General features: G+C 44.8%; 1 protein-coding gene across 2 annotated transcripts in view; it reads right to left on the bottom strand.

The window, feature by feature from the left end:
* TSNAXIP1 (translin associated factor X interacting protein 1) overlaps nucleotides 1–12,868 on the bottom strand; it is a 51,669-nt gene that overhangs the window by 21,188 nt on the left and 17,613 nt on the right. Inside the window, exons 9-16 of one of the 2 annotated variants that reach the window (XM_026085399.1) lie at nucleotides 12,069–12,228; nucleotides 11,646–11,776; nucleotides 9,859–9,987; nucleotides 8,125–8,286; nucleotides 7,004–7,113; nucleotides 6,146–6,269; nucleotides 5,266–5,372; nucleotides 1,915–2,142 (exon numbers count right to left, since the gene is read on the bottom strand). In XM_026085399.1, the coding sequence (XP_025941184.1) occupies nucleotides 1,915–2,142; nucleotides 5,266–5,372; nucleotides 6,146–6,269; nucleotides 7,004–7,113; nucleotides 8,125–8,286; nucleotides 9,859–9,987; nucleotides 11,646–11,776; nucleotides 12,069–12,228 (1,151 nt within the window). Of the gene's footprint in view, nucleotides 1–88; nucleotides 2,143–5,265; nucleotides 5,373–6,145; nucleotides 6,270–7,003; nucleotides 7,114–8,124; nucleotides 8,287–9,858; nucleotides 9,988–11,645; nucleotides 11,777–12,068; nucleotides 12,229–12,868 lie in introns of those variants that run through there. The other variant, XM_026085400.1, reaches the window with a different exon arrangement.

Genomic DNA, 12,868 nt, shown 5'->3' with positions numbered 1-12,868 from the left:
TCTTCTTTTCTTTATGTTGCTGAAACACAGTAACCCCCCTGTTCTCCTAAGAGCATTTAAAGATAATGGAGAGAACCTCACAGGAAGCTGACGTTTTATGATGTTTTATTTTGTTGACTCCTCATTCAGTCATGCTGCTAGGACACACTAACTGTTATGTTCTTGACCTGAACAACTTCCAGTTGAAGGGACTAGATGATAGTGCTTAGATGCCTGGGAATGTAAGAGGGAGAGGGAAGAGTCCTTATCTGTTCCTTCTCTTCTATTGAGAAGTGTTCAGCTTCTAATTGCAGTAAAGTCAGGGTTAACTAAATTCAGAATTTTTATGGAAATTGCCATCTTTCAAATCCTAACAATGTAATTTAAAGAGCAAAAGAAAGAAATACTTGGCACTGTGAACAGCAGTTAATCTTTTGGAACCTAAAATCCTCAGGGTGAAACAAATCAAAACAGATGATTCCTGCTTCTGTAGCCCAGTGCTGTCTCTAGCCTCCCCTTTAGGTGCCTTCTTGAAGAGCTTTGCAATGTAATGTTCATCTGCCAAACACTTTCTCTGTATTCAAGTTTCTTGCTCTTTTTAGATAAACTCAATTTTACTATATTACTACTGCTTGTTTTGGACCACTCCTAGAGATGTGTGCAGTTACGGCATTTGGTTTCTAGCTATATGATACTTCTCCTTTCTTAATCCACTTACAGCTCCTTTCCTGGTATTTTGCAACTTGTTTGTGCTGGAGATGTGTGGCACCACATTCAGTATTCAAGGCAGAAGTCCCAGGGGCCTCATACACTTGGTGGTACTTACTCTCACACAGGCTATGATGTCTTTCCACCTCACAAATGACATCAGGGTTTTTGCAGGAACCTCCTTGCAAATGCTCACAAAACTAGTGCTTTGTTATTTTGGGAAGGCATCTTCCCAAAAGGCAGCTGATTTCACAGCTTTCCCCTTTCTACTTTTCAATCCATGTTGTGAGAAAAGGAACAATTTGGGTAATTGGTTCTTGAATTTGTTTGCTCCACTTGCTCAAGAATTCAGGTATAACCATAGCAGACCTGCTTTCCTATGGGGGGGGGGGGTGGGTTGCTTTAGGAACCCTTATTCCCCTTCCTGGAGAGGGCTATAGATAGAGAAGTCACTAAGGAATAGGAAAGACCAGTTGATGCCTGTGGTTGGAAGGGCAGTTACCAAAACACATGTGGTCTCTTCCCTGAAGCAAGGAACAGATTTCAGTGTTTCTATGTTTGGATTATTTTTGCCGCTCAGAGCTTGATTAAACTTATTCCTGGGGCAGCACTTGAATTTCTTTCAAAGTGACTATGCTGGACAACAGCCACTACACTGGGATAAATGTCTTCTTGGGGAAAGACATGCTAGCAAACCTGGCATAGTTTGAATTCTTTCACTTGCACACTTACCTAACTTTGAGGATGGCACCTTATTTTGCAAATGTATCTTGTGAAATCCTGCCTTTCTTCTCTGAGTCAATGAACCATAAGGCCTACTTCGCAAAAGGGCTAAAGCAACCACACTGCAGCCTTGAGTTTGGTGGTGACTCCCAGGTCCAAGTAATGACTGTTGGAGCATAGTCATTTTGTTACCAAGCAGAGAGCCCAATTTGCTGGGGTGCCCCAGTGCTGTGAGGATGTTAATCCTCTGTTTGGGGAGCAGTCAGCCTGACATATGCAAGTCTTGCTGAGCTGAAATGACTCTACATGGGTCACACAACTGCACTGAACTGCTTTGCTGCTTGAGCTGAAAAGTGCTTCTGATAGTTCAAACCAGCCTATCCTCTCAGCTGTTAGTTACTAGGTGGGTCTATATGTACATGGAAAGAGGTATTTAGTTCAGTAGGTCTGACTCATAGCTTTGTTCAAACAGTCTCTTATTCATAATACTAGAAGTCTCCTTACTCGCCTTCCTCACAGTCTGTCTTGCTTTCCTCTTTGGGTGAGGGCCCCACTCGTCTTACATCTCCAGCCAGCAGTCTCTCAAGTGCAGTTTCCACAGGCAGGACATCTTGATCTGTCTGTTCTTTTCCGACCTGATAAGCCAGGCCAATGTAGATATCTAATGTCTGATCATCAATATCGGGATCAACTGCGCAGAAGGCTGTCCTCAGATCATCTGCGTTCACCTCTCTGTTCAAAAACAACTCAGTCACTGCTATGCTATGTTATATGAAAGGAATATTTATGCATTTGCCCAACAGTGAGAATCCACATTGCTTGAAATGCAGAGCAGAAATGTCTTTCAGTACTAGTACCTCTGCCTGCACTAGTATCCCTTTGTTTTTTTAAATATACATGTAATAAAATCTGTTAAGCACTCAGATTTCAAAGTGAACAGAAGCTATGAAATGCCAGATAACCTGGGAAATCCTTATTTTGACTCTGTTGTGCATTATGATATCCTTCATTACATAATTATTTTTTCCCTTGTTAGTTCTGTGCCCACAGTCTTGCTTCATGGGCATCTAGCCCATCTGCAGTGTCATCCTCATTGCTCGGTGCCTGGCACAAGACTTCTTTTCTATGCAGTAGCTGCATCTTGTTTTAAGGTGGAATTATCTGTCTATTCATCTCTAAGCTTGCAGTCCTCAGTACTTTTCACTCTCCCTGGTCCTCAGAACCAATTCTGTTCTGTACAGTGACTGAAATGAGGTCTTGTGAATACTTGACTTAGCAACCTTAATACTTTTCTTTAGTGAAGTTTTTGTGTAAATATTTAGGATAACACCCTCCCACTGCAATAAAACCTGAAGACCAGACTCTTAATCTACAAGGTCACAGGCTGACCTGCTTTGGATCACTGTTTAATCTTTAGAGGCAGCACATAAGCTTTTGCTGCTTGGGTGAATGGGGTAATTAATGTGGAGTGACGGGGGGGTGGCTAGGACACAGTCTCTGAGGATATGGAGGATTTTACTGATGGTTTTGGAGAGTCAAAGAATGGTGAGATGTGAGACTTCAGGTACTGGAGGGGACTATTAGTACAGCCAAGCTTCTCTACTCACTGCCTGCCATGTCCTTTACTGCCTCTCCCTGTCCTGACTCTCCTTTGCCTTGGGCTCCTCCTCTCCAGCTCAGCTCAGCGATCCTGTTCACTCTCTGCTTGCTAATTTTCTCACCCTGATCTTGGTTTCCTCAGCAAGTCCTAGTCACCCTTCTGCACTGCAGTTCCTGTTTTGACTCCTCCAGGCCTGGTCTTGTGCTGCCATTCCCACTCCTTAGTAAATGTTCTTTTGTTCTCCCTGGCTCCCCACTGCTCTCCCCAGTCTGTTTTCACAGTCATCACTGGCTTCTAGTCAGCACGTCCAGCCTATGCCCTCAAATGCTCCTGCTTGCCCAGGCAGTCCCAGCATTGCTTGCTCTTTCCACCCATTTGCTCCCCTTCCGTACTGGTTCCCAGTGCTCCCGCATCTCTGTTCTTGGCCTCTGCTGGGGCCTCAGCCTACTGCCTTTCCACAGGCTTCTTGCCTGGTCTCAAGGTGTTGGGCCCATCTACCCTCTCTTATCAGTTTCCCTCTGCTTCCCTGATTCTTAGGTCAGCCGCTCTGTCTCTGCCCACTGTTCCCCTTGCCCAATTCTGTCTTCAGCAGTATGCCCAAGTCAGCCTTAGATGCTTAACCTAGTCGCAGACCCCTGACAGCTTCCAGGATCTTTATCTTGATCCTTTCTTGCTGCCCTCCATGCTAGTGTTGTTCTGAGGGGACTCATCCTCTGCACTGCTTGGGCATCTCTTTGGGGTCCCTGCAGGCACAGGAGCAATGCAAGTTCAGGTACAATGTGTGCGCACGGTAAGGTTAGAAGGATGACAGAGAGAAAAGCACAACTCACCCCTGAGCTGGAACATGAGCAGTGAAAAGAAAATATGCCATTTCTCTGTAAAAGCCTAAGGCCCAAGTCATTAGCATCAGTGTTTACTACAGGCAGTTTAAAACTGAGATTAATCTGAGGCTCTAGACCAGGGTCTCTAAGGATTTGAGAGCTGTCATTTTTTTCAGTAGATTCCTTTAGAAGGAGGAATGGTAAGAAGTGTACCATAACAGACACATGATTTTAGCTATAGTCAGGAGAGTTTCTAAAGGAAGCTGCAGAAATTTAACATGGTTTACATCTTTTGTTTTAGCTTTTCTGTTTTCTTTTTTTTTTTTGGTATGTCTAACAATGCTCTGGCTGAAATATTCCAGAAATCATCATCATTGGCAGACATGTGATGTAGGGTGTTCCCCCCCCCCCCCCCCCCAATCACCCTGGGAAATCATCCCCAATATGTATTTTCACAAAGTTTAAGCTGTTGAAAGTAGGGTCTTAAAATAGCTTGTGCTACTGCACTTTGAATATAAAACAATAGTAAGAGCTCAAAAAAACAGTTTGCCCTGTGACTGTGCTGGGTGCAACTTCCGACAGTTCTAGCTGCCTGTGCTGATGAGTGCAACTCTCACACTCCCTGCTGTGTGGTTGGGGTCAGTGTGGGAAGTCTGATCACTGTGTGACTTCTCAGCCATGTCCCAGATCTACATTGTGTTAAGGAAATCAAAGCAAGCCAAGGAGAAGGTCTCCATCCCTACCACCAGGTACATCTGGGGCAGCAGGAGTTTGTTGCTGATGTTCTACCAATGCACTACCAATGCTCTCAAGGACCTACTCTCCTGCTGGGTTGGTGTATCCTGCTGGTGACCAGAGAAGCAGAGGCCTAAGTGTGTTAGTTGCCTACCTGGGAAAGTAAGGCATTTGGGTTACATTAAAGGCTATCTCCTTTTTCAGGTTAGTAAAATAACAGAATATATATGTACTGTGGTAATAGCTGCAGTCCCTCAGATCCAGGGATCTCCGAAGGGGGGAGCTAGTCTCTGGATGGGGGTGCTGTCAGAGGTCACTGAAGGAGATGTGATGCAGCAGGTCTGTGTGAGTCTGGTGCAGCTTTCCAGCACTGTGGATGAGTTACAGTAACCTCCAGTGATCCCCGGTGCCTGTGCAAGTGTTAGCTCTCCAGGGGTCCCTTCCAATCTCAACCATTCTGTGATTCTGTAATGTCCCTCACAGAGACTTGGAGCAGGCCCTAAAGGACTGAGCTAGGCTGAGGAAAGATGGAAATGCCACTTAACTGCTAAAACACAGGAAGGCTCAATATTTTGACTGAGCAGAAGGTCCAGTGTGATCCTGCTGCTTGTACATGCTTGTACAGATTGTCTGTGGACTGTAAGTCCTTTGAGTCAGCTTTTGTGTAATGGGGGTTCAGCCCTTTTCCTTCATACTTACATCAAATCTCCCAGCTTGCTCTTCAGCTCTCTCAGATACTCATGCTTCTCGCTTTCATACTGGTTCCTAATCATTGTAATGAAAGGTCCAGCATTCCCCTCTTCATCCTGAAAGTGGTTACAGGCACATTAGCACAGAATTTCATGTTCCACCCAATCTGGGTAGGAGACATTCCCCAACGTATATTCAAATAACTGAGCCATCCTAGAAAGGAAGTCTCTTGCTGTCTTGGACTGGGGGGGGGAACATCCTCTCTGCCTTCCCCTGGAAAGAAATTCCCTTTAATGTGGTAAGAGTTCTGTAGAATAAAGCACATTGCTCCTTTGGCCACAGCACTGAATACACAGCTCATTTCAGCAGACTTTCCCCAAACACTGCCTGTCCTAGAGCAGTGAAAAGCATCACCTCCCATGTCCACAGAGGAGAAAGAGGGTAAACCATCACAACTGTCAGTTGCCCCTGCTGCATTGTCACTCATACAGCAGCCATGCTTCCCTAAGCCTTCTAAATAATTCAGTTTAGTGATAATGCTAGGACAGGGTAGATATTTATTTAACTTTGAGTCCAAATTTGGAGTCAAGGTGCTGAAATACAGGAGCAAAAATAAAATGCAAATGCATCAATAGTCCATGCAAGCCTTTTGCCTTTGGAGAGATGCTTGTGATTTTTTTTTTCCAGTGTAAAGTTCAAATAAAGAGAAGGAATATGGAAAAACTTTTCCTATCACCAAAAAGGAACAAGCTTGCTTTGCCATTGTCTGCAGATGGCCTTCAAATATTAGAGCCTGTGGTGGGGGCTGCAGATATGTTAATCTGATAAGCTTGGAATCTATTTGCTTACTGTCTGAGTCAAAAGGAAAATTTAAGAAATAACAACTTACTTCATTGAATAAGGATCTGTAGCTGATGAGGTCTTCAGCACTGTCTAGCTTGTATCTGCTTGCATCAACTAGTTCTTGGATTGAATCATTCTTTTTCAGGGGAAAAACTTCCCTCAGAGCCATGCTGTATGGAGACAGGCAGCACAGACATAGGTGTGTGTGCTGTTACTGTATGCACAGATAATGCATGCCAGTATGGCTGGCAGTGTTTTAGGCTACCAGAGGTCACACGTGTGCCTGTATTCCAAGGGTCAAATCTTCAAAAAGTCATTGCTTTCATGGGGAAAAGCATTTCAAGAAGTGCGTGCACCCACCAAATACCAAAACGGGAAAGGTTTCACCAGAGCTCAGGCCTCAGGCGCATGTTGAATGCTGAACCATTTGGGAAAAATCTCAATGCAACTGTGAGTATTGATTACCTGGCAGCCTAGACCAAATTGGCTAGCATGTCTGTACCAGTGATGTGTTCCCAGCTGAAGGGCTGGAAATGGCTGCATCTCTTCTGCACCGTGGCCCCCAAAATGCTGTATTTAGCTATCATTGAATATCACACATGAAAGCACAGCTGATGATTGATTAACTGGGAGAGGACTGACAAATCTTGCATCGGTAGCAGAATTCACAGAAATGCTTTATATCCTATCAGGAGCTCATGGGAGCACCACATAGGGGTCCCATATCTCCTCAGTTAGAGGAGCCAGCTGTGTATGGCTGGCCTCACAGAAATTTAACTCTGAAACAGAGAATGCTCCCCTGGCTGTGCTGGCAGGTGAGCAAGGCAGACAGACTCAGCATATCAAAACATCCAATGTGTGCCACAAACGGGCAGAGCTCAGTGGGCAACAGTTGGCCTCTTGCCTGAACTGCTCGCTAGTCAGGGATCCGGTGTTTGAGCTATCGCAGGCAGCCAACTCCTTTTGCAGATTGGAAATCAGCTGATTCTGGCCATGGTACCGTTCTTCACCCACCTGTGAAATAGGGAAGGTTCACAGGTCAGTAAACACCCCATCTGTTATCCCTTGGACTACCCTCAGGAGGGCAACAAAAATGCAAAAGGACTATGCCCCCTCTTACATCAACTTTTACCTGAGCTGCTTGTAGTTATTTACAAATAATGAAGCAAGCAACACAGTGGCTTGCAGGGCAGCTGTTTGCAATAGTTTCTTGTTGAAAAACTTGTTCCATGTGTCACCACATGCAGGAGCTCTGAGGCAGACAGCTAGAATGGCTCTGCAGATGTGTCAGGGGCCTGGGGCAGAGGCTTGCCTCAGGAATGAGCTCTTAAACCTCTCTCAGAGCAGCTCTTAAACTCTCAGATGGCACTCTGGGTCCCCCAGAATGATAGCAGCCCCTCTGCCTGATGGCTCCACAGTATCCCTGACACTCCTCCACTTTCAAGCAAGATGTAAGTAGGGCCAGTATAAGGTTTCCACATGATGGGAGAAGCAGCTGCAGCACCAGAAGAGAATACAGGGCTACATGTCTGCATGATGGAGAGATGTGGTGAGCTAGAGCTCTCCAGCACCAAAAGAACTGGGAGGTAGGGAGTGAGGCTGCCAGGGCCTGCACAATGCTGCATTTCAGAGACAGTGCCTTGATCTTCACATAGACTGCATAAGGACAAATCATGAGTGGTTTAAGGAAAGGCCTACTGAGAAAAACAGGAATGTATATAAATGCTGCAAACACAAACTTCTCCCTGGAGAGGGCAGATATGATGTGATGAAAGCATCTCAAAGAAATGGGGTCTTCTAGGAGCTCTACTGGAAGTAGCAATAGCCCTGCTATGTCTTGCATGTACCTGATTCTCGTCTCTAGTATGTCTCTGTGTTTACTTCTGCTCTCACCGGAGGTGCAGGTTCCAGGGTGTGGGAATGGGAGGTGCAGCTACTTTGCAGAGGAACACTTCCCCTGCCTTCTGTCTGTCACAAGAGAGATGTCTGGGCAGAAGTGTGGCCCTGCGTTGGGGGGTTGCCTACCTTCCCAGTAAGTATGTCATAGAATGAACTCATGACATGGTTTGATTGATAGAGTCGCATGTTCTCATACAAGGTGTAAGACCATTCCATGGCAGCAGCATCTCCATACTTCTTCTGGAGGTAGCTGAGAAAGAACTCAGGAAGACTGGATCGCTTCCCTGTCTGTGGATAACAAGTGAGTAACTCCCATATGCAGCAGAATTTAATCAAATCTGACAGGCTGATTGCAGCTGTTTTCAAATGGATGTGTGTCTTACTGGGATCTCTGCTAACACAGTGCTAGTGCTGACTGCATATTTGTTCTCTACAAACAGGTAAGTTCATGCTGAAGCTCTTCTGTTGCTGAGACCACTGACAAAGTTGCTCTTCTCCTGCCTATTTTTGTAAAATTTATAGGAACTTACCACCTTTGAGGCCCTACCCCCCCTGTCAGATTTAGCTGATTTGAGCTCATGGGTTCAGAACGGGAAGCAGTTATTGGTGAAAATTAGAGCCGAACAGTGAGTGCATCAACCTTATTTCCCCAGGAAACTGAGCTAAAAGTAAAAAGACAGCTGCCATAGAAAACATTAAGGTGTTTACGGGTGATCTCAGAGATGTTTTTAGGCTCCTAGCTCAAGAGAAGAAATCCGTATCATAACGCTGCCTCTCTGAAGGTTGCTCTCATATGACTGAGGTGCAGTAAATAGGCTTGCCAAAGATCTGGGGAGATGATATACTTATCTCTAACACGGGAAAAGTTAAATGGCCACTTTTATTCTGTTGCTGAGTCTTGCATCTGCCCAGACAGGCAACCCATAATGTCTGCCTTGGCAGAGAACACACATCTCACCCCTTCGGCCTCCAGTTCTCACTCCCAACCCACCCTGGACAAAGAAGGGGAACCCTGGTTTTTTTTTTTTGTAACAAGGCCAAGCACTTTTACACTAATTCCTTTATCAATCTAAGTGATTTTTCTGTCCCTGGCCACTCATTTGTCCTGCATGCCACCTATTCCTCTCTTGCATTGGCACAAATTCTACGGAGCTTAATAGTTGACTGTGCAGGGAACCTGACCTGGGTTAAAATCAATCCAGCAAGAAACCTTGGACATGCTTTGACTTGGTCTCCAAGTTTTCTCTTACTTAAGAGCAGAGACCTGCATAGTCACAGTGGTGTCCTGGTCTACAGGGCACCATCACAGCCCAGAACAGTAGCAGTCAGGTGTAGCTAAGGACTTAGAGTCATGAGCATAGCTGACTTACCTCAGGGTGACTGTACTGCTTCCTCCCTTGGGCTTCCTGACTTGTGGAGCTTTCTTCAGGGACAGCCCTACTGCTCTTGCAACAGCTGTTGGACCACTGCAGTTTACAGCCTTGTGCATCAAAGAAACCAGCACTAATATTGGTTTCCTGAATGCCTCCCAAGTTGCAGTTGTGTCTGGGCAGCAGCTACTCCATAAACGCTCAGCTATCCCTGGAGCAGAAGCTGGAGAAGAAATCCCTTAGAACTGGGATGGAGCTACTCTGGCTATCCACGTGGTGCTGTTGTAACTCATAAATCAATTCCCTGGGGAGCTGTGGCAGACACAGGGTTATTGCCAGCTCAGGCCATTTGTTCTTATAATGTTTTATGTGGCTGAATCCAGGTGAAGCACTAGGTGGGACATGGGTGAGACCCTATCTGTCCAAACTATTCCATCTGGGCTGACTGTCATAGCAAATGCTGTTTGCAGAAAAGGAAAGTAAAACAAACCTGCTGTTCTAGTGCAATTTTCTCTCTCCAGACATCCTTTAGGATAGTCACTACATCCTTCTTACTCAGCTTTTTATTCCTGACTTCACCTTCATACCTCAGGTACACAGGAACGTTGTCACCTTTGCCCTAAGCAATGAAAAAGAAGCAGAGATATAGATAAGGCATTCACCTCACTGGCAGCGATGCAACACCAAAGCCATGTCCTTAGCATCTAAAGCCATAAAAAGAGTCTTTTGTGTGGGTCTCATTCCCAGCACTATAAGACAGACACCTGCTAACATCTCTGCAGTGTGTCTCAACTGCTCCTGCATGGACCTGCTTAAGTTGGGGCCCACTTTATCAGATTGCTCATTCCCCACAGTAACACTACTCAAACCTTCTGTCATTAGTGACATTTTGGTTGTGTCCTGTTGTGTCCAGGCAGCTGTTAGCACTTTTGGTCACTAGTGTAATATATCTGCAATCACTAACATTTTTATTACAGTGGAACTAGGCTTAAAGCCCTCTGTGTTGTACAGTACATGGAGCCCTTTCAGATGAGGAGTATGTACAATGAATCTAATCTATTGGGAGCCAAACATAGCAATGTTTGAGGTCTGTGCCAGGACCTCTACTGAAGCATATGAAGATGCACCTTGTTTTAGTGTATTGAACAGTTCTGATGCAAGTCCTGCAAGCTGAAGCATAACATGAAGACATACTACTGCTTGGCTTGCTCTTGCTGAGATGAAAGGCCCTGCTCCCCGCCACCCTGCCCTCCAACTCAGCTTGCTACAGCTCCAGGAAACATAGAAAAACAGAAGTGTTTTCTTTTTTGTCTGATGAGTTGAATAGATGTACTGGTGATCAGAGGAGCACTGGAGGAGGTGTGAGGAAGGGCTGGAACTCTAGCTGTGGAGGGGAAGGGGGTGGGTCCTTCTCTCAGTGGCAGTGAGCTACTAGACCTTGTCCTTAGACAAAATGGGACTGTGGGTGATGCTCTGCCCAGCAAAAATGGAAGAAAAAAGATAGTCCTTCAGAAGATCCAATAATGGCAGGGCAAACAGTTTAAGCTTCTGAAAAGACTGAGGAAGAGAGGTTGGAAGGAGCAAGGAAATGCTACTCTGTCCATGAGAAAAGAAGTTTGGATTCAGTCATGTTTGGTATCATGTGAAGAACCCTTGAAACATTTCATGGTTCCTGTATCATTTCCTGATCCTCCTGCATGCTGAGGTGGAATGCAATTGGGCAGTGTGAGCTGAATTAACTCCCTGATGCCATCAAAAGGAGTCATTCCCTACTCTTGCTACTTACTCTAAGCAGTTTCATTCACTAAATCAAAAAACTAACCTGGGAAAAAATGAATACTGCTTTGCTGGATCTACAAGCAGAGTCTACTTCCCTGGCAGCAGAGCCAGAACCATGTATAGCAGAGAGAACATGGTTGGGAGCAGGGGGAGAAGGACAAGATCTTTCAGCAGCAGCAAGGTGTTAAAATGACTCTGCCATATCGTGAAGCATTAGTAAGGGACTCTAGCCTACTAGTATTACTTGCATGTCTGATGACTCATGTAATATCATTGTGAAGCGAGGCTGCTTCAGCTGTATCTTCAGGTATGCTCATTCTTAGTTTCTGCTCCTCTATAGCACTTGAGTTTCCCTAGCTTAAAGTTTTCATTGATTATACTAATGGGAAGGTGAACATTGAAGACACCAAGTCCAGCCATGAAGCAACACATTCTCCCATCCTGCTAATAGGCAATTAATCTTAATGAAAACGAGCAGAGAAGAAAGCTTGCACATACCCATCCAAGGAAGACATGTCTCTCTTTCAGTACTCCTGTTCCTATTTCTTCCAGAAGCATATCCACTAGCTGATCACTGGTTTTCCCCTCAACCAGAGAGCTCCACCGGTCAGCTCCACCAGGAATCACTTCTGCAAGAGCAGAAAGACACTGAGCTGCTAGAAAAAGAGATCATGCCCATGCATAGCGGTTTTGTGTGAATTCATTAGGAGCTTTACAACAAATGCAGATCTCTAGACATGTAGTTCATCTCCTAAGATGTATAAGGCAAAACAGTATACACTGAAAGCTCCTATCTCTCAGAGACCACTTCTTCCCTAAAAGCCTGGGAGAAAATGGGATGTTCCAGGTAAGAAATGCACAACAGCGGAGTGTTTAAAGATGAGGTGTCCCAAGCAAATCACTATTAAAGAAAGGTGGCACCTGAACACTTTGCCCAGTTTGGCCGGGGTGTGCAACTGCGCTGAACTTCTTGGAGTTCAATGAAAACATTGTTTCGCTCTTCTGCAGTCTCTCTGTGGATTTCTAGCAGCATGTCATATTCCATATGGAGCTGATCAAAATCTTTCTGCTGGGTCTTCATCTAAAGCATACAGAAAGCAGGATGATAGTAAACTCATTACAGTAATACAGAATTTTTCTGTTGTCAGACAGCCCAGGTGAGCAGTCAATGTAGTCCAAGGACTTATGGAGAGCTGTCCCTGGCTATTGCCTTTAGATGGGAAGAAAAAGTAAATTATTTAATAATTTTTACTGTTACCATTTACAAAAACTTCTGATAAAACACGTCAATGACACTTTTACATGCGTTTTTTGTGTTTAAAAAACAGATCTTAATCCAATAGGAAGTAGCTGGAGAAACATACATAGGTTTCTAGGAATTTTTATACTCATCCCCTTCAGTTTGACTGTTCTTTACTTAGAAAGTATTTCTTTTTCATATGATTTATCTTTGCTACCAGCACAAAGATACATCATGATCCAGAGGTAAACACAGCTCTAATCTGGGATTTGAGGACTGTGCTTGCATCTATATGCCATGATGTAGGGACATGCACACTGGATCAAGTTGTGCTAATGGTCAGGGCTAGAATGAAGCTGCTGCTGATCCAAATGTATCTTAAACAAACCACTACAATCTTTCTGAAGCACAAAGACAAATGGCACTTTTTTGCTGCACTGGAGGTTCACATCCATCACAATTGTGCACTACATGATGGGAT

The sequence above is a fragment of the Apteryx rowi genome, unplaced genomic scaffold (genome assembly GCF_003343035.1).
Source record: "Apteryx rowi isolate R43461 unplaced genomic scaffold, aptRow1 scaffold_668, whole genome shotgun sequence".
NCBI classification, from domain to species: Eukaryota; Metazoa; Chordata; class Aves; order Apterygiformes; family Apterygidae; genus Apteryx; species Apteryx rowi.
Note: the sequence above shows the minus strand (reverse complement) of the source record. Positions and strands in the feature narration are given on the sequence as shown.